The sequence below is a fragment of the Anas platyrhynchos genome, chromosome 1, assembly GCF_047663525.1.
Source record: "Anas platyrhynchos isolate ZD024472 breed Pekin duck chromosome 1, IASCAAS_PekinDuck_T2T, whole genome shotgun sequence".
Classification (NCBI taxonomy): domain Eukaryota; kingdom Metazoa; phylum Chordata; class Aves; order Anseriformes; family Anatidae; genus Anas; species Anas platyrhynchos.
In genome coordinates, this window is record NC_092587.1 from 57,128,442 (window position 1) to 57,155,737 (window position 27,296).

At 38.8% G+C, this 27,296-nt stretch overlaps 1 protein-coding gene across 1 annotated transcript in view; it reads right to left on the minus strand.

The window, feature by feature from the left end:
- POLR3B (RNA polymerase III subunit B) overlaps positions 1 to 26,573 on the minus strand; it is a 72,662-nt gene extending 46,089 nt beyond the window's left edge. Inside the window, exons 1-13 of the mRNA XM_027449743.3 lie at positions 26,254 to 26,573; positions 26,009 to 26,041; positions 24,048 to 24,104; positions 23,890 to 23,954; positions 23,339 to 23,414; positions 20,893 to 20,993; positions 19,378 to 19,469; positions 18,038 to 18,155; positions 17,240 to 17,348; positions 9,972 to 10,094; positions 8,316 to 8,432; positions 6,953 to 7,087; positions 1,230 to 1,391 (exon numbers count right to left, since the gene is read on the minus strand). Of these exons, the coding sequence (XP_027305544.2) occupies positions 1,230 to 1,391; positions 6,953 to 7,087; positions 8,316 to 8,432; positions 9,972 to 10,094; positions 17,240 to 17,348; positions 18,038 to 18,155; positions 19,378 to 19,469; positions 20,893 to 20,993; positions 23,339 to 23,414; positions 23,890 to 23,954; positions 24,048 to 24,104; positions 26,009 to 26,041; positions 26,254 to 26,325 (1,260 nt within the window). The 5' untranslated portion in view covers positions 26,326 to 26,573. The remainder of the gene's footprint in view (positions 1 to 1,229; positions 1,392 to 6,952; positions 7,088 to 8,315; positions 8,433 to 9,971; positions 10,095 to 17,239; positions 17,349 to 18,037; positions 18,156 to 19,377; positions 19,470 to 20,892; positions 20,994 to 23,338; positions 23,415 to 23,889; positions 23,955 to 24,047; positions 24,105 to 26,008; positions 26,042 to 26,253) is intronic.
- Between the last annotated feature and the right edge of the window lie 723 nt (positions 26,574 to 27,296).

Sequence of the window (27,296 nt, forward strand, 5' to 3'; positions counted from 1 at the left end):
TAACTGCTTATGTAGCAGTAAAAAAAAAAAGTCGTAAGATAGTGGAAGAAGGAAGACTTTACAATATGTACTGAATAGTTTGCAGATTTATCTCTGTCAGTCCAAATGGAAAAACTGGCAACAGCTAGAAGAAAGCACCAGCATTTAGAGAAACAAATCTGTCAATTGTTTTGGTTATGTGCACTGTAGAGATTTAACTACATTTGGGCACTTGTAAAATTAAATAGTGATAAGCTTTAACACTGGGATTTGTACGTAACAGACTGTTGGTTGTTTTGGATGCAATTTGTGAAGTTAATTTTGTTTGCAAGAAATGAAAAAAAAAACTCAGTTTCATGCTAAGCAGAAAAGCCCTCTCAAGAGTTCCAAAGATTAAGAACTAAGTTGCACAATGTCTACCAGCTACTAAAATACTTAGACTAATTTCTTACATATTCATGCATTTCAAAGTTATTTAAAAGCTAGTAGCTACATTTCAGGAGACGTCTCACAAATTGCTCTTGCAGATGTGCGAGGTAAGAGACAGTTAGTAATTATAATTTGTTCTTGTCCACTGACATGGATGAAAATATCCATTCCAGTAGGTGGACATGCAAAAATTTAACCAAGACAAATATTTTGACTTAACTCCAATCTTTTTGCAAAAATACAGCATCTAGTAATTTTCCCTGTTAGTTTTCTATCATTAGTGTTGACATAACAGAAAAGTACTAATTCCTACAATACAAACTTGCTCACACTACATTTACTCATACTAGCTACTTCATATGATTAGAAAAAGCATCACCCTTCAAAGAGCTCAAAATTCAGCTTTTTTTTTTTTTTTTTTTGGCAATTGTCTTCCCTTCATGATGTTTTCCTGATGTTTTTCAATCACCTTTTGGATATCCAATACAACTTGACCCTACCTTAATCCAGGTAATAAAACATACCATGAGCCACATAATAAAGCAGAACATACAAGACAGCAAGTTGGATAAATACAAACACAATCACTGTTTGAAATTTGCTCATTTTTACCATTCCATGACAAACACTTCAAACTCCACTTTGAAATAAATGGTAAAATAAAAAGCAGTTCGATGATTAATGATTCTTCAATGAATTCAAAAAGCCCTGCCCATGAGAGAGTTTTGCAGTATAAAGAATGTTAGATAGATTTTACTAAAGACAGTAGAGTCACGAGAATAAAATTTACACCATTTCATCACACAGTAAAAAATACTTACTGTGGAGATGGCATTTACCATGCCATTAGTGATCTGGTCTTGACGCATGTGCTTCACTACATCAAATTGAGCTGCACGTTGCTTGGGGATCACCTGGTCAGCAATCTTTTTCAGTTCAGAGTTAAATTTCTTGAACAAATCTTCAAACAGAAGAGAAAGAAGCTGGAAATACAAAACAATTGCATTAAGGGACAAATGTTACTTCTCCAGGTCTTGGAAACTGGGGGAACAAAACAGATGTTTTAATATTTCTACCTTTATAATTCTGATCAGTTAAAAATATCCTGTCTGATTCTCACTTTATATTTTTATCACAAGATTTTTGCTTATTAAAATGAAGCACAATATTAGAGAATTTATTTTATAGCAGAAAGCAAAGTGACAACGTCTTTTAAATATTTAATATCCTAAATGCACAATCCAGAATTGCACACAGGATTTGGAGGCAAGACCAGCTTCTGTTTTAACACTAGATGCAATAATTGCAGTAAAGTAACAAATGAAGAGTCACTTTGAGATATTCTATTACCAAAAGTAAAAAAGGCCTTTTAAAGTGCCCTTTCCCAGGAGCTCCTTAAAATGGACAAGACAGATACCCACACAACTGTCATGGGCTGTTACGGGAAGCAACTCAGCAGGACAAAGTTTGGAGGCACTGCACAGTTTGCACGACCAGAACGAAACACAGAAGGTGAGCAGTTACCATAACTACTGGACAAGCAGAGCTAGAGACTTTTTAAGGGTTCAGAAACAACCTCTGCTCTCAACAGCTGGAAAGACGTGTCTCAGGTTTTGTAGGCAGCTTCATCACTCAGATACACTTTTATCCTACTACTTCTGAAAACCAGAATCTACGAAAAACTAATCAGACAGTCAGACTGCCCACTTGATTCTACACCTGTCATCTTTTTCCACAAGTAGTACTATCTGAAAAGTGCAGTGCTCTTCCACTTCTCTCCCCAAAAAATAACAAAAATAAACAATGAAGCTACCTAACACAAGTGAATTGGAATAAAACAGCAATACAACTCTTCAGGATTGCTAAAATTTAAGCCAATTATTTCCTCTATATGCATATTAATTACTTCTAGTTCTTAAAATCTCCATAGAAGAAAAATACTAATAAAGTTTCTAGCCTGACCTTTTTTGCTTGTTCAACCTCTTCTTGCAGATACTAACAGTTTTCCAAAATACTTAAAACAACATTGCATGACACATTTTAAGTGTTCACAATGATTAGCGAGCAGTGTAAATTCTAAAACCTGGCAATCCTGTCAAGGGACTTGATTTTACAGCAGCTCCAAATGTCAGAAGGACTGAAAATGCAGCAGCTACCAAATGCTGGATGTTCCCAGCATACACGGCACAGGGAGGCTGAACAAGTTAAATTTTCAGCCATCACAAGCTAAGACTTCCTGGAGTCAGTTGTACAGTTTAATTTCTGTATGTACAGAATTAAACTGAATTATAACGGTCTCCATTAAACACAGTTGTAACATTTCTTTCCCTTCTGGAAGCAAAGAAAGCAAACCACACGTTATTCTATCAATGGGATGGGCCACGAGTTTTCACTTGCTTTCCTCCACCTACATGTCCCAGCTGGGCTGGCCAAAACATCTGGCAAATGGTCCTGTAAAGCAAGGATCTAAATTATAAAATACCCTTTTCACTGGCATCACATATGCACTTAGGAATAACCAAAAAGCACTGGAAACTCAAGACAGGCATATGATTTGCAACAAAAAACTCTCACTGGCCTTAACAGAGAGTAAGATTGGAGTACCTTCAACACTCTACAATACATAGGGAACACTTACTGCTCAGTTACCAAACAGTAAACCAACCACACAAACCAATAACAACACACTGTTTGTTAACTCTTGACAGAAATGGCATCCTTTTTCCATTTAGGGCACAAAGTCTTTGCTAGAAATTGATTAAGTGTTGTTATATTTTTTTTTTTGGACCTGGTATGAGAGGAAGGAAGCCTCTTGCCATTCCTGATCCTTACAGTGCTACTCACCTTTACTAGATGATACCCTCTCACTCTTATCAAAAGAAATCCAGTCACCTGCAACACACCTGCGATGTTACAGCTCATTATAGAAGAATTTCCTCAGAAGTAAAAACACCTTTTATGAAGCATCATATTAAGAAGAACTCACTGGTGTCTCAAAAAAAATTTGATTATGAGGGACGTATTTCAAATGGAGGGAAAAGGGAAGGGATGCATGCAGTTTTAAGATGTCTGAAAGTCTTGTTAAATAAGAAATCTTTTGAAATCAATCATGGTATAAATACGATATCAACAGGTTTCTGAGCAGGACATTTAACAAAGGTCACTCCGGAAAATGCTTTCATATTTTAAAAATTTTATGATCAAGAAATCAAAACTCCTAACTCCGCGTGCTGTAGAGATTATAAAGTCACATCATCCTTCCTCTGCTCTGAACTAGTAAAGTAAGTTACACCCCAAGTACATGAACTTGCCCGTATTTGCCAGTCTGAAAAGCTTAACACTTTGCTAATTTCACTCACAGACTCTCAGTCTGTAAGAGCTCTGACTATCTGGCAAGGCAGAGTCTCACAATAACCACATTATTTAGGTCAAGAGTAAGTGATTAAAGGAAAAGGATGGAATGCCAGTGATAATATTCAGTGGATTTCATAGTTAGTCCAGGGCCTTTCAGCCTGCTTAAGACAGGATCGCTAAAGAGCAAATTATATTTAAGAAAAAAAAAATTCTGACAGCTCATCAATTGATTTTCATTGAAAATCCAAAGAAAAATTAATAAAGAAGTTAAGCTGCTGAAATACAGTTTCACCAATTAGCTTAATGTCAGAGAATTCTAATTAGGCGCCTTGAGATTGCTATTTAGCGTTTAAGCCTTTAGAGTGCCAAATTCTCCCTTTCACACAAACTGGTTGCAAAATTAAAGACATTAGGCAGCCTTAATTATATTATCAGAACAGCTGGGATTAGGCAATCTCTGAAGTCAAGGCGGTATTCTTTTGTCACAGGGTAGAAATCCCTTGCTTTCCAGGGTGCCGGATTTTGGTGCTGTTCCATATCTCACCCATACAAAGCAAGCTGCATTAGAAACAAAAAAAAAATGAGGACAAAGAACAGAGTAATGCTTAGCAAATAATGAACACATTAAGGAAACAGAAAAGGTAGGTGAAAAGATTAAGCCTGAAATCGGTAGGTTTTGCTAACACCTCAGCTGGCACCTGGCCTACCAAGCCTCTAGTGGCAGCAAGACTAAGAGAAAGCTCTGTAAACCAGCTTGGCTAGTGGATACAACTCTGTTATCTAAAGCTAAAGCACATTTCGTACTCTCTTGTCCCATGGGGTGTGAAATTAGCAGCTATTGTTTTCACACATCTTTATAAACACAATGCCTTTTATGTCTTTACATTGTTTAGACTGCTATGTTTTTCTCCTCACATGGGAATCTTTTCTTTTTTTTTTCTTTATTCAAATTTTAAATCAACAGGATTTTTATTCCAGGAACATGCTGGCATTAAGACAAAAACAAAACAAAACAAAAAAACCCTCACTGCCCATTTTAATCACACAAACTTTAGCTAAACACAAACATTTAGAAACTGACAAATGATCTCTAGGCTTTTTAGTCTGTAATCCAATCAAATTAATATTACACTGATAACATGGCAGAGAGGAATTCAAGTGTTCAGCTTGAAATGAGCCTTTAAAATATCACAAGGGATCCAGAACTACTCTTAATCAAGCGTTACAACCCCCCCTGCACAGTTCTCCTTGATGTAGAAAAAATATGCACTGCCTTTGTTATGATGATCCTCTACATTTAACCCCCCTCCCCAGTTAATTTAAAATGACTTCATCTGTTAACATTTGTGCGCAGAAGCCTTTTTCGTACAGCTTGTACAAAACTTTTTACCTGCTCTATTTTCTGCCTCTAAATTATTAGGAAAACCCAACTGTTTCTCAATCCAGTTAAATAATACGATGGCAGAGCACTAACTACATTGATTACAGTCATACTGATCTACAGCAACAGTACAACAGAAAAAACAAACAAACAAAAAAACAAACAGATAAAAATCCATTACACATTAAAACTTTCATCGAACTAGAATATTGCACTGTCTTCCTATCGAGCATTACGCCTTAAAGGTAGATTCTGCTTTGGTACAAGAGTAGAAGCTTGATGGACAGTCCCTTACTAATGTAAAGAAAGGAATTTCTTTCCTAACTGGTTATGAGTTTTCATAGTTTTATCTTTTGTTTTCATAGTTTTATTTAGTGTATTCAAGAGTGTCATCTTAGGTTTTCAGGAAACTAGGAAGTAAAGCACATTTTTACTTTTACTCTGAAATGATTGTGCAGTGTGTGTGTGTGTGTGTTCCCATGTGTGGATGGAAGACAAGGCAAAGTGGGAAGGAGAAGAGGCCTATAAGGCCATCTTGAAGATGCAAGGACATCTTAAGAAGTACAATACAAATGAGCATTTCCATTGCTGCAACAGAAATCCCAGTACAAACGATGTACAGAACTGGATGCATAGCTTCTCCAGCCTGGTGCATTCTGTATACGTGTCTGGATTTCTAATAAGCAGAGACAATTTTGAGCACTAAGATTCCAACTTAAATTCATACAGAGCACAGCAATAAAATCCAATTTTTATCTAAATCAGTTAGTCACATAACCACTATGGTTAGGAAACATCCATGCCAGGGTAAACAAGCTGTTCCTTCACCAACTCCTGCTTTAGGAGAATAAAGTTTGGCGCACAGCTGCAAACCACCACCCTCTCTGCTAAAGAATGGTGCCAGTCAGATACCTCAAACCATTCTCTCCCTTGCAGCCCTCTGTTACTGCTTCTACCTCCAGTGCCAAAATTCTGCAAGCAGGGAAGTCCATGCACTGCATTTTCACTAGTTAGTCAACTTACCTATTTTTAAAAGATTCTGATAACCCCTTCTAGTCTTGCCCTCAGTAAACTGAAGATTTTACCCACTAGTCATTTTTTGCCAGAACTTGAGGGTTGTAACATCCTTCTGGTGGACAAACAGAAGCAGTGGGGGATTTTAACATCTTCAGCAGACACAGCTGCACCCAGAAAAGATGGTAAGAGCCTCTGTAACAAATCAAGTGTTTGTGCTTCCTCTCTTGAAGGCTCAAAACAGAGCTTATTGCTCGAAAAGAAGTGTCTAGTAAGGCTTCAGACCATATACTTTGTTGATTCATGCTACTTCAGAGGCTAGAAAGGCAGTTGACAACAAATAAGCAATTCTAGGGGCTTCTCCAAATTACAGAAGGCTCCAGCGACTGTTCTGTGAGCTGCTACAGAAGCTGGATTCTCCGTAGTGGCACAGCCTGGGCCTAGTATTTTGGCACCTACTCAGATCCAGTTCATTACCCTGTTGCTTACGTAGGGACACTGGAAGATGGATCTTACGGTAGATGTCTTGGCAGTACCAGTGCTATGATGGAAACAGAACTGTGGCACTATTTCTACTTTTCTGTCCTTTTATCTGGTATAGAGGCAGAACAGAAGTGAGGATACAATTTATTAGTCCCAACTGACATATTTACAAGTCAACATAGAAAAGCCAAAGAAAATAAAATGAGGAAAAACTCTTCAGCTGAGAAGATGAGGATGCTCCTTATTTGCATCTTTTAAGAACAGCTACTAACAAAATCCCAGAAGAACCTTAGCTCTGAAGAAAAAACCTACCTGCCCTGCCAACTCCAAACGTTTATTTCCGTAGTAGTCTCTGTCATCTACTTTATTTTCTCCTTGAGCCAGAATTACTCTACGCACCATCACTGCTGTGTATATGCACTTGGCACGAAAGTTGAATTCCTTCACCTGTAAACAAACAAGCACACACTGATGTTGCAGGATCAATTCCTTAGCTGTTACTCAGACACCCATTTAAATCAAAAGGGAAGATCAAGGAATTACAAACGGGATTTGTGCACTTCACCTGCTTAAAAATGCTCCAAGTAATATATGTTAGTGTCAGTGAAACAGGCAGTAAATGGAAAGCAAATCAGAATAAAGGTGAAAGATGTAAGGATAAGGTCCTGAACTAACAGCTGATACTGCCTAGCTACAAAAATTACACACAATGATAGATAGTTCAATGGTGCAACATTTCATAGACACTAGGATTACTTTTGACTCAGTCCAAATGTTCCTCTTTAGTTTGAGAATGATTTACATTATCTCAGCTACAAAGCAAAGACATTTTATCCATGCCAACAAAGCTCACACCATAAAAATTGTGTTGACTTTTCAATGCAGAACAGTTTCTCACAGACTATCAAAACCTGCTTCACCTTGTGATAAGGACCATCTTTTTCTGCTCATTTTCAAATTGCTGCATATCTACCAATTAAATACTTGCAACTACCTACCAAGTAAGGACGTGCAACTGCCTTATTTCAGATGTTGACCACAGAAACCAAATTTGTACTTAACCTTATAATGAAACCACACTTTCCAGAAGTTCACCTCTCTTATTCCCAACACTTACTAGGACAAAACTTAAGTTCTTATACTATAGGAGCACTCTCTTGTGAGGAAGATGAGAGAGAGATTCGTTTACAACATGTCATTATTGCATCCCAGTCGCTGCCTGCAAGACCATCAGTTCCTGTTTTCTTTCTTAAAGGACTGATGCCATTGAAACTGATGCAATTTCTGGCCATCACCTTTCAAAAAACAAACAAACAAAAAACCCACACCACCACCACCAAACAAAACCTTCAAATTTTCCTTAAGTAGAAATGTTTACGTTTTTACAATCTTGCAGATTTGGTTTTTTTATCTAATCCCAGCTAGCACCAAAGTTGTTCCTACACTGCTGTGTTCTAAAATGGGCAAGACAGTGACAGTGGTTAAACACAGACCAAGCAGAATCTCTCTACCCAATGGACTCCAAAAGCATCTTAAGTCTCATGACTTTTTGCACAGGAAGATTTCAGATACAGTAGCATTCAGAGACATCAACAGGACAAAGTACCCAGAGAAATTGTTGCAACTCTAAAAAGAACCACACAACTTTACTCCAGCTAAAGACAGCATTACGTACAAGAACATGGGTCAGAATAGTTGATGCTAGCAGCTCTCGTGCTTCTTCCATCTTTGTTTTCTTTGGGCCTCCCCACATCCTTTGCCTTCGTACTTTGTTTCCAATATACTTCAATGCCTGTCAAACGGGACAATTAACTTGAGTTAATATCAGAATTGTAACGTACAAAAATATACATTAAGAGACCTACATGCATTCCTCAATCACCAAGCACAATCTCACGAGCCACAGATGATACAAACCTCAGGCAAAACACAAATTATGTAAGTGATGCTAATAAAAGAGAAAAATTGACACAATTGATTATGATAAAATATACAATGTTATTCCTGTTGGTAACATTTGGAATTGGAAGCAGTGAGAGATTATGATTTCCATAATATTAAATAGACACTGCAGATATATAAGAAAAAGGCCTACGTAAATCCCAAAGACATCTGGTTTATTTCATTTGACTTCTCATCTCCATTCTTTTTTTGTGTACTTGCTGAGTTTCATCCAAGTATTAAACAGTGAGATACAAGGTAGGCACAAATGTTACTGTGTAGCATTCCCATCTGCCTCCAAGAGTACCTTGTAATCATTAATGGATTCTTAGTCTTAACTGATTTTCCAAGAATGGGAAGGAATCTGCAGAATTTAAAGCCAGACTAGTTAAAAAACAATCCAGGACCACACAGGGAAGTTCCGGTCTGGAAATTAAGCCATGCCCCCTATGCCAAAGAATTACCCCTCTCCACTACGTGACAGACTATCCTTTCCATCTGTTTGTAACCTTCTTCACCAAATAACTAAATTTCTTTTCATTTCTTCTAGTGTTTCTTACACAGAGTAACTTCTGTATTTCTGTTTTTCTACTTTCCCGACGTCTCGTATTTCTGTATGTTCCTCCAGCTTCACCATTTTACTCTTCTGACCCTGAATTTGTAAGGCCTTCATGCTACCTTAAAGCTGGAAAAGTCCCCAAAGATGCAAACTTGAAAGACACTCACTTTAACAATGCTCAACATTACAAGTGGAAAGATTTGATAGTTTTTTACAATGAAATAGCAAGTATCAGACCTATCTTCAAAATCTTCTTTAAGCAAATTAATATGTATATACAATATATGTATATACAATGGAAATGAAGCCAGTAAAATGGACAGTGTGCTGGCAAATTAATAAAGCACATGAGCTGAAAAGAATTCTGGCCAGTTTTTTAGCAGGACGAATGGTGGCTGTTAAACTACAAGAAATTAGAACTGGAGGAGAACATCTACTCACAATGAAATAGTCATGTCCACATCAGTGGGGCTTCTATGAAACGCAGGTATGTAATTTATTAAAAAGTGGGAATTATCCTCAACAAAAAACCCTAATCTTATGGATGTCACTGCTTGTCACATACATTAAAACATAACCCTGGGCTCCTGAAAACAAAGTGTTTCTTGACTTTGTTTCTTTTCAGTCAGGCAGTATAGAGCAAAGCCTAACTTTTGCCAGGGCCTGCCTCCCTTAAAACCTTCAGCTTAAAATACTGCCCCCCTCCGCCCCCAACAAACAAACAAACAAAACACCTTGAAACACAATTTGTATGTGGACTGCTGACAGAGCAAAGTGGTCAATACCATCATCTTCAGATTTTATGGCTTCTGGCTATGTGAAAAGACGCACCTGCATCTGTGTAAAAATCTGAGCTTTTTGGCATTCTTCCAGACTAGGAGCAAATGCAGCCATCACATGTTCCTCTGTGCCAATCATCTGTACAATCTCTTGGTCACTTTCAACACCCATGGCCTAGGAAAAGAAGAATAGACAGAAACAGCACAGGCTTTATGTTAACTCACTGACATTTGCTTATGCTAATTTGGTATTGTTTGTCTGCATTACTACTAAGCAAGAGCTAGTTCTTCTCTCAGAAACCGTGCCATCTGGCACTGGCAGCACATATTCTAGCTATGGAAGAACCCGATATGGAAATCTTGATAAGCAGCAGGAACACACACACACACACTTTGGATAATGTCTTTTTTTTCCCACTGACAGGAGTTAAATTCTGTGGTTTTCTTAAGAAAAATAAATACCAGGTAATAACAACCCTACGTGTGTTACAACCAAAAGCAATTCAGAACCTACAATAAAGGTGAATTAACTTAAAATATTACACATGGTCTCTTACCACAAGCAATTTTGCACACTCAATTGTCTATGATACAGCACGTTCTGTTTGAGAATTTTTTACAATTTACCTCTTTTGCAGCTCTTTGCATTTAGAAGATGACTTCACAATTCCACTTGAAAGCCATTCTATTATTTCACTGATCCTTGGACACCTTGTTAGACTTTATACTGCAGAAAAAAGCTTAATAAACTAAGAAAGCGCTTAACAGGTTTAGAGAAATCTCTCCACCAGTAAGTGTTTCAAGGTGGCAGCCAGCAGTGAAGGCCTTTGTGGATTCCAGATGGTGCTAAAGCTCCCCCTTTCACACATTTGGCTGGAGCTCTGCCATATCAAGAAACGGAGTAATCTCACTAAACCTCTTCTGTTTGAGTTATAATATGTTTCTCAGAAGTTTGTGAGGAAGTTACGTTTGTGTTCATATTATTCTTCAAACTGCCTGCCACAAAGACCATTGTAAATAATGGCCTATGTGGACCCAGGCGTTCTGGTTCTCGTTAGAAACTGGCAGCATCCCAAAAAGTTACATTTTCCTCAAAAATGCATGAATACCTTTCCTTCTTACTGCCTTCATTGGGTGTTATTTTGCTTAACGCCTAGCTAATGCTATCCCTCTGCAAAACTGTTGCCCTAATTGTGAAGTATCCAGCTTTTTCCTTTTTTTTTTTCTCTCCCTTCTTCTTTCTTTTTCAACAAGATGTGGTTGGTTAAAGTTCCTTTAACTTAAAACTCACCTCGTGGTTTATCAGAAATTAAAAGCAGCGCAAAAGTAGCACACACCTGTAACCGTGTGAGGACATTCCAGTTTCTGTGTAAAGCACAGATCACAACTCCATCATCTCGGGCAGATTTGACTGCCAAATCAACACAGAGCTACTTCACCAGGTAGGAGTGTTTCATCATAGCTCATTCCCACTCAGCAGTCATACTGCTGATCTCAAGGTACTTTTCAGAACCGTGTGATATTACGGTAGTTCGGATTCTGTTTTTCAAATGTTATTACGCTTCCTCACCCTTTCAAATAAGGTCACACAGTAGTTAAAAAATAATAATAAAAAAGTCAGTAGAGAAGTTAACAAAATCCATTATGACTTGTGAGCCAGACTCATACAGAAGCATACAAAAATGAAATACATGAAAGCCTTACCATAGTCATTTTCTACACCCTTGGGACTTAAGAGCTGACCAGCAAACCAGTTTAAGAACCACAGCTTGACTGACACCGTTACTGCACTTAGCCTTCATAAGAACAACATTTTAAGGGAATTCATTGTACCTTTCTATGGACATATACCAGGAACACTTTTATCTAAAGCACATCACATGCAAGTTCATAAGCTATCACCCTATTTCTCGCCACCAGATTAATTTTAAGATGGCAACCATTCCATAACAGTCATGCAAAAAGTGAACAAAACAAGCAGGGGGAATAACAAAATAAGATCATCCTGCAGTGTCATTACGTTCTTTTGTCCATTTGAAAACAGAAAGCCACGGTGAACTAAAAAGGGTTGATGATTTCTTATAACTTGATGAATTCTCTGATTAAAAGTCTGACAACAAAAGGATTTAGATAGGACATACGGTTACACCTGTGTGGATTTTCTAGTTAAGGCTCACAGCAGCAAACTCACATGAGAATTCAAAATTTGTGAGGGGAAAGGCTGGGATCTGCCACCAAACACTGTATGTTGTATTGTCAGATAAATGCAAACTGGGGGAAAACTAATTGATGAGTAATGACTACAAACTTGGCCAAGTAACTAAAGAAGTTGACAGAGTAGCCTACAAGTAAATCCATATATTCCTTTATGTATTCTCAACCACCACGGGCAGAACTGCACACACAAATACACCTACCTGCAGCATTAACACAAGCAAATGACACATGCTGGGATCAGACAGATTTGTAATCTTAATGTTTCTTTTTTTTCCAGGAAATTTAGCCCTAATGTTGCACTTGTACAAAATAAATTAAAATTAAAATAAAACAACAAACAAAAATCCGTCCCACCCCCGGAAAAACAACATGCCAGAATTGGCCTATAACATCATTGTAACACGATGTTCCTGGGTTGTTGTTCGTGTTACAGGAACACCAAGGACATGCAAAGCAGAAGTTGGTCCCGTGCTTAGAGTGCTGCTGATCCAGTCCCAGGACAAAGCTGGTGGGAAGAGAATTAACATTAAAACAAAGCTAGAGACAAGTTCTCTTGTTTTGTTTTTGATTGGAAGGCAATGTTGCAAAGGGATAATTTTACGGGGGGGTGGAGGGGAGGAGGCAGAGAGGAAGAACATGTTGCAAAGGGATAACTTAGCAGGAGCACTGAAAGGATTCGAAAGGAGACAGCAGCAGGCTCACAAAGAGCATGGTTGGGAAGCTGTTAGCTGATGGACACAGGACAAGTCACAACAAACATTAACAAGACTCATATTATCCCGAGTTCAAGTGGGATAAAGTGCTCCAACTAGGGTCAACTGCTTCCTAGGACTGGGGAGGCTCCTGATGCCCAACGTGCACGTGTGTGGCAGTGTGTGTGTGTGATGCATGTGCACACGTATGTGCATACACACACGCACATGAAGATGCGATAAAGTGTGTGTGAGAGAGTGTGAGCCTTGCTCTTCCTCCCCCAGCTTGTGTCTTAATGATGATGTCTAGGCGTTTCCATGGCACTTCCCCAGAATGTAGTTCTGCAGTCCATCAGGCTAAATTACAGAATGGAGACAGGCAGATGACTGGATTAAAAAGATGTCAGGGAAGTTCAAGGTTGACATCACAGACAGAATTGCTCTGGAGCTTTCATAATTCAAAAGATACGAGCTATGAAACTGCAGCCATGGGAACCCCTAATTCTGTGGGTCCAGCAAGACCACCACTCAGCTGTTCTTCTAAAACTGCATCTTAACAGTTCCAAGAATAATACATTTAAAAAAAAAAAAAAAAAAAAAAAGAAGCTTAACTTGCTGTTTACATCTTTTGCCACAGGTCGTAGAGCAGCTCCTTACAGTCCCCACAAACTGAAGATAATTCACCCAGTAACTGAGGTATAAAATTCAACTTTGAAGTCCCCCTTCGGCTATGTGTAATTCTCTTCCTTCTTCAACTAGTCCTGGTGCAGCACACAACCTTCATTTACCTCAGCCCCCAGGAGCATACCAAAACAAGATCAAATAATCAAATACCCCAAACAAAAAGAGTCCTTACCTTCAAACAGCTCTAATTCCCTAAAACATAGGGAGCTCTCTGCAAAAACAGCAGAACAATCTCACCTGTAACCCTGATGTTTCTCAAAACAGGAACATCCTTAAGGACTACTCAGTATTTCACATCTCCTTTAATGCTCGTTACCATCTAAAACTGAGTTCCCCCAAGTGAAACATGTGTAGCTCAAAGCCTGACATAGGCAAAAATACACACGATGCACAGCTCACACAGTTCTGTGATGTGTGCACAACTGGCACTTACACAGGTAAAACAAAGGTCTCTTGGGGTTGCCAAGTCAGCTGCGAACATCCTAAATATTGTTCTGGTTGCACATGTATATTAACTAATAAAGCAGACTTACACAGTATGCAGGAAGCATGTTACTTTTGCCTAACACCTCCCACTACAAGGAGCTCAGAGACCTTTAAAAATCTTGACAAGTACATATTTTGGGGGCAGAACTGTCTGCTTCAAGCCACTACTTCAAACCAAAACCTGCATTTACATACCTAAGCGCTGCAGGAACTTCTCTGTACCTTTTAAGTAAAAAGTCTGGGGAAAAATGTTTAAACTAGCACAGCAACAAGGACTAACTCCCCCACATCTGAAGAGCAGACACTTCAAGTCTGTCCTAGAACAGTCCCAGGAACACGCCTTTTGTAGCCTCTCATGTTTCATTTAGCTGTGGTCAATGCGTTAAACTTCATAAAGTCACAACCTACATGTGGTCAGCACAACTTGGATGTATGTTGAATCTTCAAATATGCCAGTCCCAAAGATCCTTACAGGTCTGGATGGCAGAAAAGCAAAGCAGGAGAACAACTCATACAGGCTTGCAGTTTAGAAGGGACTACTGGTAAGGATGAGCTGCAAGGCAGGTGTCCCTTTTAGGGTGACCCTACACAGTCTAGTTCCCCTATCTATTCAGGTCAAGGGACCTTTAGATCCACAGTACTACTCCCTTCCTCCCCATGAAAGAAAAGAAAGGGTGAAGAACAACATAAGTTCAGCTCTTCCCCTAAAATGTAGACAAGATGTGTCCATGAGTCATACCTGAAATATGAAAGTAATCTTAGATTCTAGTTAAAATAAGTACTCTCTGAGTTTTAGGCCTCAGCTCTGTCAGTGGGTGGTATTTGTAATGCTCTCTACTTCACAGCCCTTGCTTTTAAGATGAAAATGCTTAAGGGATATTATTACCTCCACTTTACAGTTGCAGTAGCCTTAAAATCTCCACAGATCCCCAATACTTGCTTGCTTTCCTATAAAACTGCAGTGATATTCTGGAACAGATCTGTATCTTAAATCATTTGCAATGACACCAGGTCATGGAAAGCCACCGCAGCTAGAAAGAGAATCCAAAATTGCCCACTTTTCTCCTACTGACTCTCAGTTGTCCCTGACAAAAAACTGTCCCCTTCTCACTAGCCCATGCACTGAATAGCCATCCTCTACTAATTATTAAAATTTCTCTTAGGTAATCCAGAGCAGTAGGATTTTGCCATCATTTCTTCATCTTATTTTTAATCTGAAATTATATAAGCAGTTAGTACAGTAAAAGTTAAGGATGCAAAGGCAAAACTTCAGGCCTAGAACTCTCTGTACAGCTTAACTTTGGCCCTGACATGCTAAATGTAGACTGATCCCATGTCTACATGACAGGAAGAACACAAGTAACAAGGAAGATCCAAGCTCCATGCCCAAGGCCTGGGTCTCTGCAGAAAGGAATTATTCTTCTTTCTTCTCCAAAAAATCTTTTAGGCATAATAATGCTGCATGAGAGAGCTGAGGCTACTCAGGGATCCTTAGGTAAGAAATTCTCCAGTTTCAGGCCTACAGCCTTTGTAACTTGACTTCTGCTAGTTAAATACAACAATGCGATATCCACTTTACAGCAGTGCCCAAGAAAGGAAGGTCAGAAGCCAGTGGCTACCCAAGAATTCATTGAAAAGACTACCAGGGGTTATTAGTTTCCAGCTGGAGACTCACCAAAAGTGGACAGAATATGCCTCAATCTCACATGCCATTAAAAGTAAAGGTAAGGAAAACGACCACTCACAAAGACAGTAAGTGCTGGTCAAGAATGGGACATTCAGAATTGCTAAAAAGGGGTGCAACTAATCCTCTACTGAACAAAGTCAATATAAATCTTTGAAAAGTACTATTGCTGAGAATTTCCAACAACTCTAACCCCTTATTTAATAAATAAATTGAAAAACTATGTAACATTTATCTAGAATTTTAAAGATATATAAAGGCAGGTGGATAACTACAGCACTCATTATTGGAACATGATCAAATGGTCAGTACAATGCTGCTAAAAAAAAAAAAAAAGCATTCCCACAACCTCCTCAGACTTAATAACCCTAAGCAGTTACTTTTCTGTGGGCAGGTATTTATCTACACCAGCAGGGGGTGACAAAATGTAATAAAAGTCTGTTAGTGAAGGTGGAGTCCAGCTGTTTGGTACTTGAGCAAATGGATTAAGAGCTACATTAACACTTTCCTGTAATAGAAAAGTTGTGAATCTAATTCTGACACTTTTACGTGCATTGCTGCCTACAAATTATTTCTCAACCTCCTTTAACAGTGGTCACTAAAAACGGGTGATCTCCAAGTACTTGAAGAGATTAGGGCAATCAGAGCTAACAGACATTTACTCCTCAAGTCTAAATTCGATTATTGAGCTATTTTCTAGTACCAAACCCAAACACTTCCTACAAGATAAACCGATTCTTACAACTCTCGTTCGTCTGAAGAGATGTGCTAATACAGAAAAGTCTGTAGCTGCTAACTCCAGCACATCAGCAGTGCTGGCACGAACAGGTTGGATGCTGTGAGCAACTGCTGCCCTCTCCTGGCAATTTATTTCCTCTAGTGATCGTCACTCCATCTACAATTTGCTATAAAGCAATACAGTGAAGACAGTAAGGGGGCTACAGAAGTTACTTCTGGTTGGCGGATCCAGTGGGAAGCATTTTAGTGCCCTGAGCCACCTTATTTAGGTGGATTTAGGACTAGGCATAAGAATTGTAAGGCTTCCCCAAAAGCTGTTATCTTTATGATTATAAGTGGCAGCCATGTATAACCAATTCATGGTAATGTCATTTCACCAGATCTGAAATCAAGGGTATTGAGCGTCGCAGCAGTTCATGAGTTTGAGGGAGAACAAAACCAGAAATGAAGACCCTTAACACAAGCTTGCAACACAGCTCACAAAAAAACAAACAAACAAACAAACAAAAAAATCCCTCCTGATTTTCTGTAGCAGCAGGACCACAAGCAGTGTGCAGAGGCATCTCACAAAGCAGAAAGGGGGTAGCAGGCGTGTGTCTTGGCACAGCAATGCTCTCCTTACAGAAAATTGCAGCACTTTTTCTCCTCTTTGCTGTACAAAGACAACTTCCCAGGGGGAAAAAAAAAAAAAAAAAAAAAAGCTTTCTTTCTCTCAGCCATATCCTTTTGTACGTATTAACTTTTGAGAGCTGCTGTCAATTTTAATTCTTGAACTACAGTATGGATTTTTTGTCTTCCTCAAACCAACAGTTGTGTTACCTTAAATATGATAGCAATGGGAATATCTTCAGAAAGAGTGTTATGCCTCAGGTAAAATCTTCCTTGTTTCACAACCAAATTTGTTCTGCTCTTCTTCTCATGAGTGGAACTGAAATTAAAAAATTATGTTATGCGGAACAAAAAATTTACACTGACACTCCTAGAGTCTGTATAAAACTTAGCAGCTAGGAAAGATGTGAGAGGCCTTTAGCCCTCACACCAAACTGACAAACACCATATGATACCAGCATATAGCTTGAAAACACAACCAAAAGGTAAGCAAGATATAAATAAAACTCAGCTAAGGAGGAAAGGCCAAACTTAGACTACCTGGCTGTTTTCAATAATTTGTGCAGTACAAAAACATTTGATTTTGGTTTCTTTCTCAACAGCCTTCAAAAGCTTTTAGAGCCATTTGATAAGAGTCAGACAAAAGATTACACCCTGTTTCCACCACAGTGACTTCATGTTACTTGCTACAAAATGAGGCCAAACACCATCAATTATAAGATGTTCTGTGTTATGTTAAAAATTAGAACTTGCTTTCCCTAGTCTGGGATGAATACTAAATCATATAAGCAACTCCCACTGATTTTTGTGGGAATACACTACTAACAGATTTGGGGATTGGTGTCTTAGCATAAAAAACAATGGCAGCAAGAGGGGGCCAGTGGATGTTTACAGCTTTTTGCCATTAAACTATTTTAGGAAGAAAACCACACAGCTACTTCAGCTACAACAACAAACTTTTAAAACTTCATTTTATCTCCTTTATGTAATTGCAGGCATTTACTATACCTGGTAACAGAAGCACCGACTGTGCCTTTTCTATCAGCTTCCACAATGATTCTGTTTTTGGATAACTGCTCTTGAATAAGAATGACCTTCTCTACACCTTTAACAATGAAGTAGCCACCTATTCCATAGAGAAGAAAGATTTGCACGTCAATAGTCTTGTACCTTACTCACATCTTTCAATATGTCTTTGAATACAAATTATTACAAGGCAAACAACAAGTACATAGAGGACAAAATAGGAGAGCAAATTATCTCTTAAAAGAGCAAACAAACTGCATACAACTTATGATAACTAAGAAAACGTTCCATTAGACTAAACAGAACTTTTGGTAGGCTCCCACATAGCATCTGGGATCTAAGAATTTGTTTGGAAAGTACTTGGACAGTGTCGAAGTGGCCAGAAAGAACTCTCAGTCGGACTAAAATGGAAGAGCTGTAAAAGCAAAACAGAACTAAACAGAACAAAAAAACTGTAAAGTAAGTATACTTATTTAAGGATGTTACAGAATTATTATTTCTAAGAATTAGATAAAATATTGCCTACCAGAAGAATATATCTTAAAGACGTCAAAAAAGAAATGGGCCTTTCATGTACTTGGTAGCAAACAAAAAGAGTAAGTCCTCCATAGTTACTGACTTGCTCTCTCCAGCACTCCAACAAGAAACTTATTTGAAATACATTTTAAAAAGTAATATAAATGCCTTTGTTGTATCTAAGGAATCTACACTTAAACTATGTTCAATTCCTCTCTTAAATTGTAGCTAGCTACATCTAATTGATCTAACTGTAGCTAGCTTAAATTGTAGCTTGTCTAGCACAGCATGTCCTTGTATCTTACCATCAGAAGCAAGCACAGCACAGATAAAAAGCGAAGAACTCCCTCATTATAACCCTTCATCACCTCTCTATGTATCAAATATTATCATATAATATTTTTCTCACTTTACAGAACGCAGCAAATGAGGGTTCCTGCTCTGGTGGATACCATTATACTTCCCTCTTCCCTGATCTATTTCATTTCCATGAACTAACTCCACCTGTGTTCCCATGTAACACATCACTGTACAACACCATACACGCATCTCAACTTTTTCAAAACTCTGTAGTATTATTTTTGTGGTTGAAAGCTCTGTCTGAAAATGCAAACATTCCATGCTGTCAACTCTTTCTTATTGTTTTCAAAAGCTTGTTGATTTTTTTAGTTACAGGCATACATTTGAGAAGTTCCCACACTGACTTCACAGCAGTAGGAACCATACCGATGGGGTGTATTCCTTTGCTGAAGAGGATTTAACACTGTAAGCCAAGATGGGTAAAAGGAACTTGAAGACAAATGTACCTGGATCTAAGGGACATTCGTTAAGTTTTGCAAATTCTGCTGGAGTTTTCCCAGTAAGAACACAGTTGGAGCTACGCAGCATTATAGGCATTCTGCAATAAACACAGAAAAAAATACGAACAGTCAAATTCAGAACGATGATCAATATGATTTCCAACATTGCAATCACCCCTCCTGGTTGCAGAGAGATAATTTCTGTAATACATAATCTAGGCATGAAGTTTCCCTGGAAGTAGCTCTGATTTCTCTGGTGTTTTAGCATGGAAGCCTGCAGCAAACAGTTTTCGAAGCAACATGTAGTGGTGAAAAAATGTTCCAAGAAATTAAAAAGTAATCAATTTTCCTTGAGAGTATAAAAAGAAAAAAAAAGGGGGGGGGAGGGGATGACTAAAGATGCACAGACTGGATATAAAGCAAAACCATGAGGACAGTCAAGGAATGGAACAAGCTGCACGAAGTAGTTGGGCAGTCTCCATCCATGGATGTCTTCACAACCTGAATAACCGAGTCCAATCCCAGAGCTGACCCTGTTTTGAGCAGGAAGCTGGACCAGAGACCTCCAGAGGTCTCCTCCAACCTGAACTATTCTATGATCCTATGGTGAAGTCAGAGAATGTCCAAGTTTGTTTGGCTTATTGTGTGATTATGTGTCAATCTGACTAGTAGTTTGGCTTATTGGATAACTACACTAGCAAAAATTTTGTATTTCTTAGTAAAAAGATTAATAGTCAGCTTCTAATACACCTATCCACTCTTATATATATATTTTTCACTGAAACTTTCTAAAAAGTTCACACGACTTGTAAAAATTTTGTGCAATAAGGACACTAATTCAGAATGTTAATACTATTAAACATTCAAAGGAAGTTTTCCTTTTTCGTTAAAGAAAGATACTACCCTGTTTTTGTTGTTGTTTCTAAAACAGATAAGTTATCATGATTCCACCAAAACAAACAAATAAACAAACAAAACAACAACAACAACAAAATAAAAGAGGAAAGAACCTACAGCTCTTCCAACCCAGTCTGAGTTGCATGCCAAGCAAGAACACTGTATACAGAATCACAGAATCATTACAGCTGGAGAAGACCTCCGAGATCATCTGGTCCAACCATCGCCCTACCACTAATATCACCCACTAAACTGTGTCAAAAAGCACAACATCCAAGATATACTCACCTGAGGAAATGAAACTGGCATAATACTAGGTCTAGAACAAAGTTACTTTACATGGAAACTGGATATGAGCAGATTTAAACAGCAAAAAACTTTTATTTAACCAGCAAAAAAAAACTTTTTGCAGGTATGCCCTTAAAATCAGTTCTATGGCATAACTTCATTTTTTAATGGACAATCATATTCTGTATAGCTCATCTGTTATATCTGTATAGTTCATCAAGATTTGCCTGCTGCCTCTTAGCAAGGAAGCAAGGTCAGTCTGCATTTATTTTGCAGTAAAAGCTTTTCCCAACACAACAGCGAATAAAAACAAACACCGGAATCTTGATATCTGACCTGCCAATGGGTAATGCATTGCGTATGATCCTCTGGCTACCTCGTGTATATTCAATGTCCACTGTAATCGGGGCAGAGTAAGTCATGTCTCTCAGGCGACACTAAAAACAAAACAATCATATAGTTAGGTGTCAGTTTAAAACTGCCTCCTGCAGGTAGGTGCTCACAGAAAAAAAAAACAAGCAAAGCAAAGCTAGACTGAGCCCTTCATGGCACCTGGAATATACTTTACAAAGTATTTTATTTATAAAACAAAGAAACAAACAAATGAAATTTTCACAATGTTTCAAAAGCTGCCAGTGGATCTGTCTCTTCAAAGGACAGCACTGCAGAGCGTAGTTTAAATAAACAGTTTGGATTAACAGGCCTAACTGGGAGAGCTGCCACAAAGACTGCTCTAGTAACCACGTGCTCTGATTGCACTGCTCAGATCAGGGACATTTCCATATGAAGACTCTCAACAGCATGGAAGTTGTGCTGTCATTGGAAGTTTGATAGAAGGGAAACACAAAATAATAAAAGGGACACTATGCTACCTTTTAATAGAATGAGTACATCTCACAGGATGCTGCTGCTTCCAAAGATGACTTACAGAAGGCTCACCAAACATCACTTTTTCCAAAGATTCCCAAGATTCACTTGCAAATTCATCAGATCATAAGAGAAGCAGCATGTACATATCTAAGACACTACGCACCTCAAGACTCGATCTAATACTATTCTGATCTTTCTAGTCTGCTTTCCCCAAGCTGGCTCTATGACTGTCGCTAGCCCTTAAGGTATTGTGTATCTTCATTCAAGACAAGGTTCACTGCATCTGCAGAACACAACAGAGCAACTCACAGCAGGACACCTCTGATCTCTGAGCGTTTTATACCTCTGAGTTCCACAACTGCAGATTTATCAGGATTCAGATTTGTAGTACATTTATGTTTGTAGTCTTTCAGTGTATTGACTATGCGTTAATAAAAGGCAATTAGGACTGCTCTGTGTATTGAAGATGCAACTGTAAGGAAAAACATGCCCCAAGAATTATTGCAAACTGGATACTCTTTCTCTGCACACGAAAAAGTAAATCATTTCTCTAGTAATCAAATACCGATGTGCATCAACAGTTTTCAAGCTGTGACCTGTAGGAAACTAGGTCCCAATGTGCTCTGCAACTTCATTGAATTTAAAAGTAACTGAAAATATATTAATTTCTAATTACTTTAAATTCTTCTGTATGAATAGTTAATAAAACTCTCATAAGAACTGTGTGAGAAGGAGAATTAGACAGCTTCAATAGCATTACTTGGGGAAAACAAAACAAGACTTCAGGATTCCTTGTGTGTGCTTCGTCTACACAAGGCACAGATATAGAACAGTGCAACATTCCACTATATTTTTTAAAATTATTTTTCATTTTTTAATCTCCTTCCTTGAGGTAACTTCTTCTGACATCAGACACCTAAAGGTCAAAGGCAGGTACCTACCTGTATACATAATCTGACCTCGAAGCAAACCAAGGACACAAAAACTCACAAATTTGATTAAAACTAGATAAAATACTCAGACCCTTATGAAAATCTGATCATTTTAGTTGCCACTGGAAAGTACTTTTATAAGCCTTTAACACAGAAATGTAATGACATACTCATTAGAACTCAGTCTTTGTTCTTTTGTTGTTTGTTTGTTTTTTTCCAATTGCACCCCTGGTTGACCCAATCAACATCATATTTACAAAAATACTATGGCCTTCATATGAGTATAACCCATTGAAAGAAAAATAAAATAAACAACACACTAGTAATAAGCATCAGTGACAATACATCTGAGATGCACAAGTAGGCTATTCTAGATTCGGGATGACTATATTCCAGAAAGCATTTATTTTGCCCTCTTCTGCTTGTACAGTCACTTTACTTATACAATAAGAAAGCGTTTTAATTCCTGGATTCTTGGGTATAAGTCATTAGCCACAACCTTTGCACAGAATTTCATTCGTATATAGAAAATCTGTATCTATATCCCCCTGCATTTTGTCCATATTCTTATCTACTGATTTAATGTTAGCTACAAATCTGTGAGAACCATGAGCTGTTCTGTACTATATCTAATTGGTCTGTTGATGGCTGAGTCATTGGCCTTATTTTCCATTGATTTAAACGAGATTTGAGTTAGGTCGCTGAAGACAAAAACGTGGCTGTGCACAAGAGGCAACCACTAGATGGCTTTTTTTATTTTTATTTTTACAGGATCTCTCCAAAGCACAGGATGTTTTCTGTGCTAAAGTTTAAAGTGTATACATATATTAAATGAAAAAAAAAAAAAAAGACCTTCTTTCAAGCGTGAAATGTATACAGCAAGGAAAAAAACATCTGAAATGTGAACCGATTCATCAGGTTGACAATAGGCTGCATGCAGGTAAATTGAAAGAAAAAATGAAAAATGCAAACATCAATACCTCATGAGGTGATACAGGTCGTGTCACATTGAAGCTTTCTTCCACATCTGGAGTACCCACATAGATATTGAGGTACCTGTAACACACACACAAAAATATTCAAAATGAGCAATGAGCCAAATATTTTCCTAGCGACCTGAAGGAAGCACAGGTCTACATCTATTGAAAAATGAAGTTGCTTTAACTAATAAGGAGCCATGATTCTTCCCAACGTAACCCACTGTATTTAAACTGCGTTCTCAATAGTTAAAATACACATACAAAAGAAAAAACTACTTTTACAAGTAGAGAAATAGACACTCCCCTCTGTCATCTGAAATTACTAAATTACAGAAAAATAGTGGCATAAAGCATTGTTAACCAAAATAAATCTGCTTAATGTATTTTTTCTTTAATGCTCCACATTTCTATGCTTCAAATAAGACGTATGTCATACAAAAGAGTCTCTTGATTTATACCCACATGATGCCTATGAACTTTTCACAGTCAATAACAAACCTATGAAACCGTGCACATGCTATTACTGATATGGAAATCATTTTTATGCTTACTTCAAGTACCACATTGGGTCAGCATCACTTGTAACTTTTTCATTGGCTTTCATGATTTTCTTTATCTGAAAAAAAAAAAAAAAAAAAAAGGAAGAAAGAAAGGAATTGTGCTTCTTCTGACTGGTAACAGCCACTCCCTTCCCACCAAGGAAACATACCTCTACATTGATGAAATAGTTGAATGAGTCTATGTGCTGCTTCACAAGTCCTTTCACCTGGAAAACACATGCACACAGCAAATAACATCAGCTTTAAGAATATATTGTTAATACTTAAAATATAAGCATTTACAAGTCCTTTCAGATATCTGCTAAATTCTTTCAGTTAACAAATCCCTGAGAGTTGCCTGGGCAATCAGTCTGGTTCTACACCGTATGTTTCCAGGTTTACACCAGAGCTGTCTTTTTCTCTAAGTCTCACAAAAGTAATGCAGTGACAGCACAAAGCAAGCACCCAGTATGTTTTGAAGGTCTAATAAGCAAATGAGAGCCACTGAGTAAATAAGCAAATTACAGCCATTGTGTGTTAAAATATTTTGTCAGTTTTCTGTTACTTTGAGATAATTTTATTTATTTGTAGTTTAATTAAATAATTGCAGTACTTGAGAAAGAAGTTGCCTACACCCTAGGAAGTGAGGGTGTCAAAAAGAAGAAAGAGAAAGCGAGCCAATAAGACTGGACAGAAGTGGGGTGTCAAGTAAGTCAATAAAAAGGAAACAGCCACAGAAGGACAGTCACTGACAAGAAATCTGAATTTGATTTCTAGGCAGGAAGACAGAGAACATGCCCGGATGTAGTATCACAGAATAAACAATCCCCCCTTTCCTCAGGAAATTAATTGATGCAGCGCATTGTAAGGATTTAAGTCACAAAGAGCAAGCAAAAGAAAGGGGATTACAATAACTTAAATGATCTGGGATGAGAGAAAAACAGAAAGATTTTGGTTAGACAGAATACTAAAAGAAGCATTCCTTTTACTAATAGACTGGAGTTTGCAAAATAAAAGCTGTAACTACATCAACTACTGTGCAAAATCCAGCCTCAAAAGAGAACTAAAATGAGTGCTAGCTGATCTTGAGACACATACATGCTCACAGAGGACTTGATGCTTTGAAACATGCAATGACAACTAGCAGGTTACAAGACTTAAAATTTCATACAGAAAACAGATCCATTTACATAGTTCACATGATAAGCAACAGTTCACTCTGAAATTATCAGAAAGAAATAGAAAACTTGGAATGACAAATTCATTCGCTCAGTGAAGTCTCCATGAGTTAAGACAAAGGAGGAATGACTCTTTATATAATAGTTTTGCTAACTTACAGAAACATTGCACATAATACATGGGCAAAAAGAAACTATGTACCAGTGGACGTTAAGGAAGTTAACAAATTTTGTCCTTGTGGAAGCGTGTACAATTTGCAGAGTGATGAGAGGGGTGCTGAGGTGGCTGCTGTTTCACAGAGGCACCCAGGCACATCAGACTTCACCTGCCACCTTCACAATACAGTATTTCCTACTGTATTTCCCTCTTCACTTCCAAGAGTTTATGAGTCCTGTAACTACATCCAATTGCATTTTTAAAGAGCACTGTGCCTTCACCTAATATCAGGTTAGGAGAGCAGCACTGACGTTAAGCTAATACTAATCTTTGAGCTCAAACAAGCTCTGATGTTGGTTGCAAACCAGTGTTAGTACTGAGCTTACAGAAAGACCACAAATGGGACCTCTGCATACAGTGAAACAGCAAAATGTCTAGAAGCACCATGCCATACACAGCATTTATTCTGAATGGCCACACAAAACCAGTGACCTCTAAAAGGATGCCTCCACAAACTCATTTTAGTGATAGGGTTTAGTGTTAAGTCAGAGGTTGGGCTAGGTGATTTTGGGGTCTCCTCCAAACTAGATGATTTTGTGACTCTGTAATACTTAAAACCCTCAGGAAATCAATCTGTGTAACCGGTTTACCCGCAATTTGATGGAAGCAGAAGCTGAAAAAAAAAACTAAAATTGCAAATTCTACGCAGCAGACAGGCAGTCTGTGAAATCTGAGGCCGTGAGAGGGGGCTACAGAGCCGGGCCCGGATGCCTTGAGGTGGGCGTGGAGCACTAACCTTTAGAAACGCTGGAAGAAGTCTCCATTTTTCCTGAAACCAAGAAAAACACACAGTTTAAAGCAGCTTTCCATAGAGGGGCCGCACCCGTTAAGAAGATTTTTTAGCATGGCGGGTTGGGTTGCTTTTAGCAGCGGCGTTATTTAAAGCCAGATCCCTTTGGAAACCGCCCCCGGCTCAACCCAGAGGTGTAAAACCAACCCGGGGGGTCTGGTTTTACGAGCCCCTGCTCGTCCCCCGCTCACCTCCACCGTGTTCACCGGGGCCGCCGCCCGCTCCGCGCTGAGGGCGCCCAGCTCGGCGGCCAGCGCCTCCATGCCGGCGGCAGGGACCGGCGGTGCCTCAGCCAAAGGCGTCCTCCTGCCGCGGCGGGCGGCCGCAGGGTTCCGCCGTTCCCTCAGCCCTCACAGCCTTCCAAACTCCGTCAGGCGTTTGGTTTCTTAAGTTTTTGCCCCCCCGTGGTTTTAATTCTGTGTAAAATCCGTCGTTGTCAGTCAGGGGAAATTGGTGTTTCGTCAGCACAAGCTTCCCAGCGCGAAGCTTACTCTGACGCGCTCCTTCCTACCGCACAAGCGGCAAATAAACCTGGTTGTACAGATCTGCAAATCCCACACTGCGGCCTCGTCGGGGATTGCTCTTCAGCATAACTCTGTCTTGGTGCTATTGTAGATTAGGGGATTAGGAATCAGGCATTGCAAAAAGCTCCAAAAAGGAACCGTTTCAGAACTCCAGTTGTGGCAGAGTGGCTGTTGCTATTTTAGGCATAATTAATGTATCCAAGAAACTTCAGGCTTTCAGCATGTCCCCAGCCCGTTGTATCTGTGCATGTGCAGTACCTCTAGCACTTCACAACCTGCTGAAACACAGAGGTACTCTGAATAACACGAGCAGCGGCTGAGGGAGCTGGGGTTGTGCAGCCTGGAGAAGAGGAGGCTCAGGGGCGACCTTATTGCTCTTTACAGATACCTTAAAGGAGGCTGTAGCGAGGGGGGGGTTGGTCTGTTCTTGCAGGTGCCTGGTGACAGGATGAGGGGGAATGGGCTTAAGTTGTGCCAGGGGAGGTTTAGGTTGGATATTAGGAAGAAGTTCTTTACCAAAAGGGCTATTAGGCATTGGAATAGGCTGCCCAGGGAAGTGGTGGAGTCACCATCCCTGGAAGTCTTTAAAAGACGTTTAGATGTAGAGCTTAGGGATATGGTTTAGTGGAGGACTTGTTAGTGTTAGGTTAGAGGTTGGACTACATGATCTTGGAGGTCTCTTCCAACCTAGATGATTCTGTGATAACTCA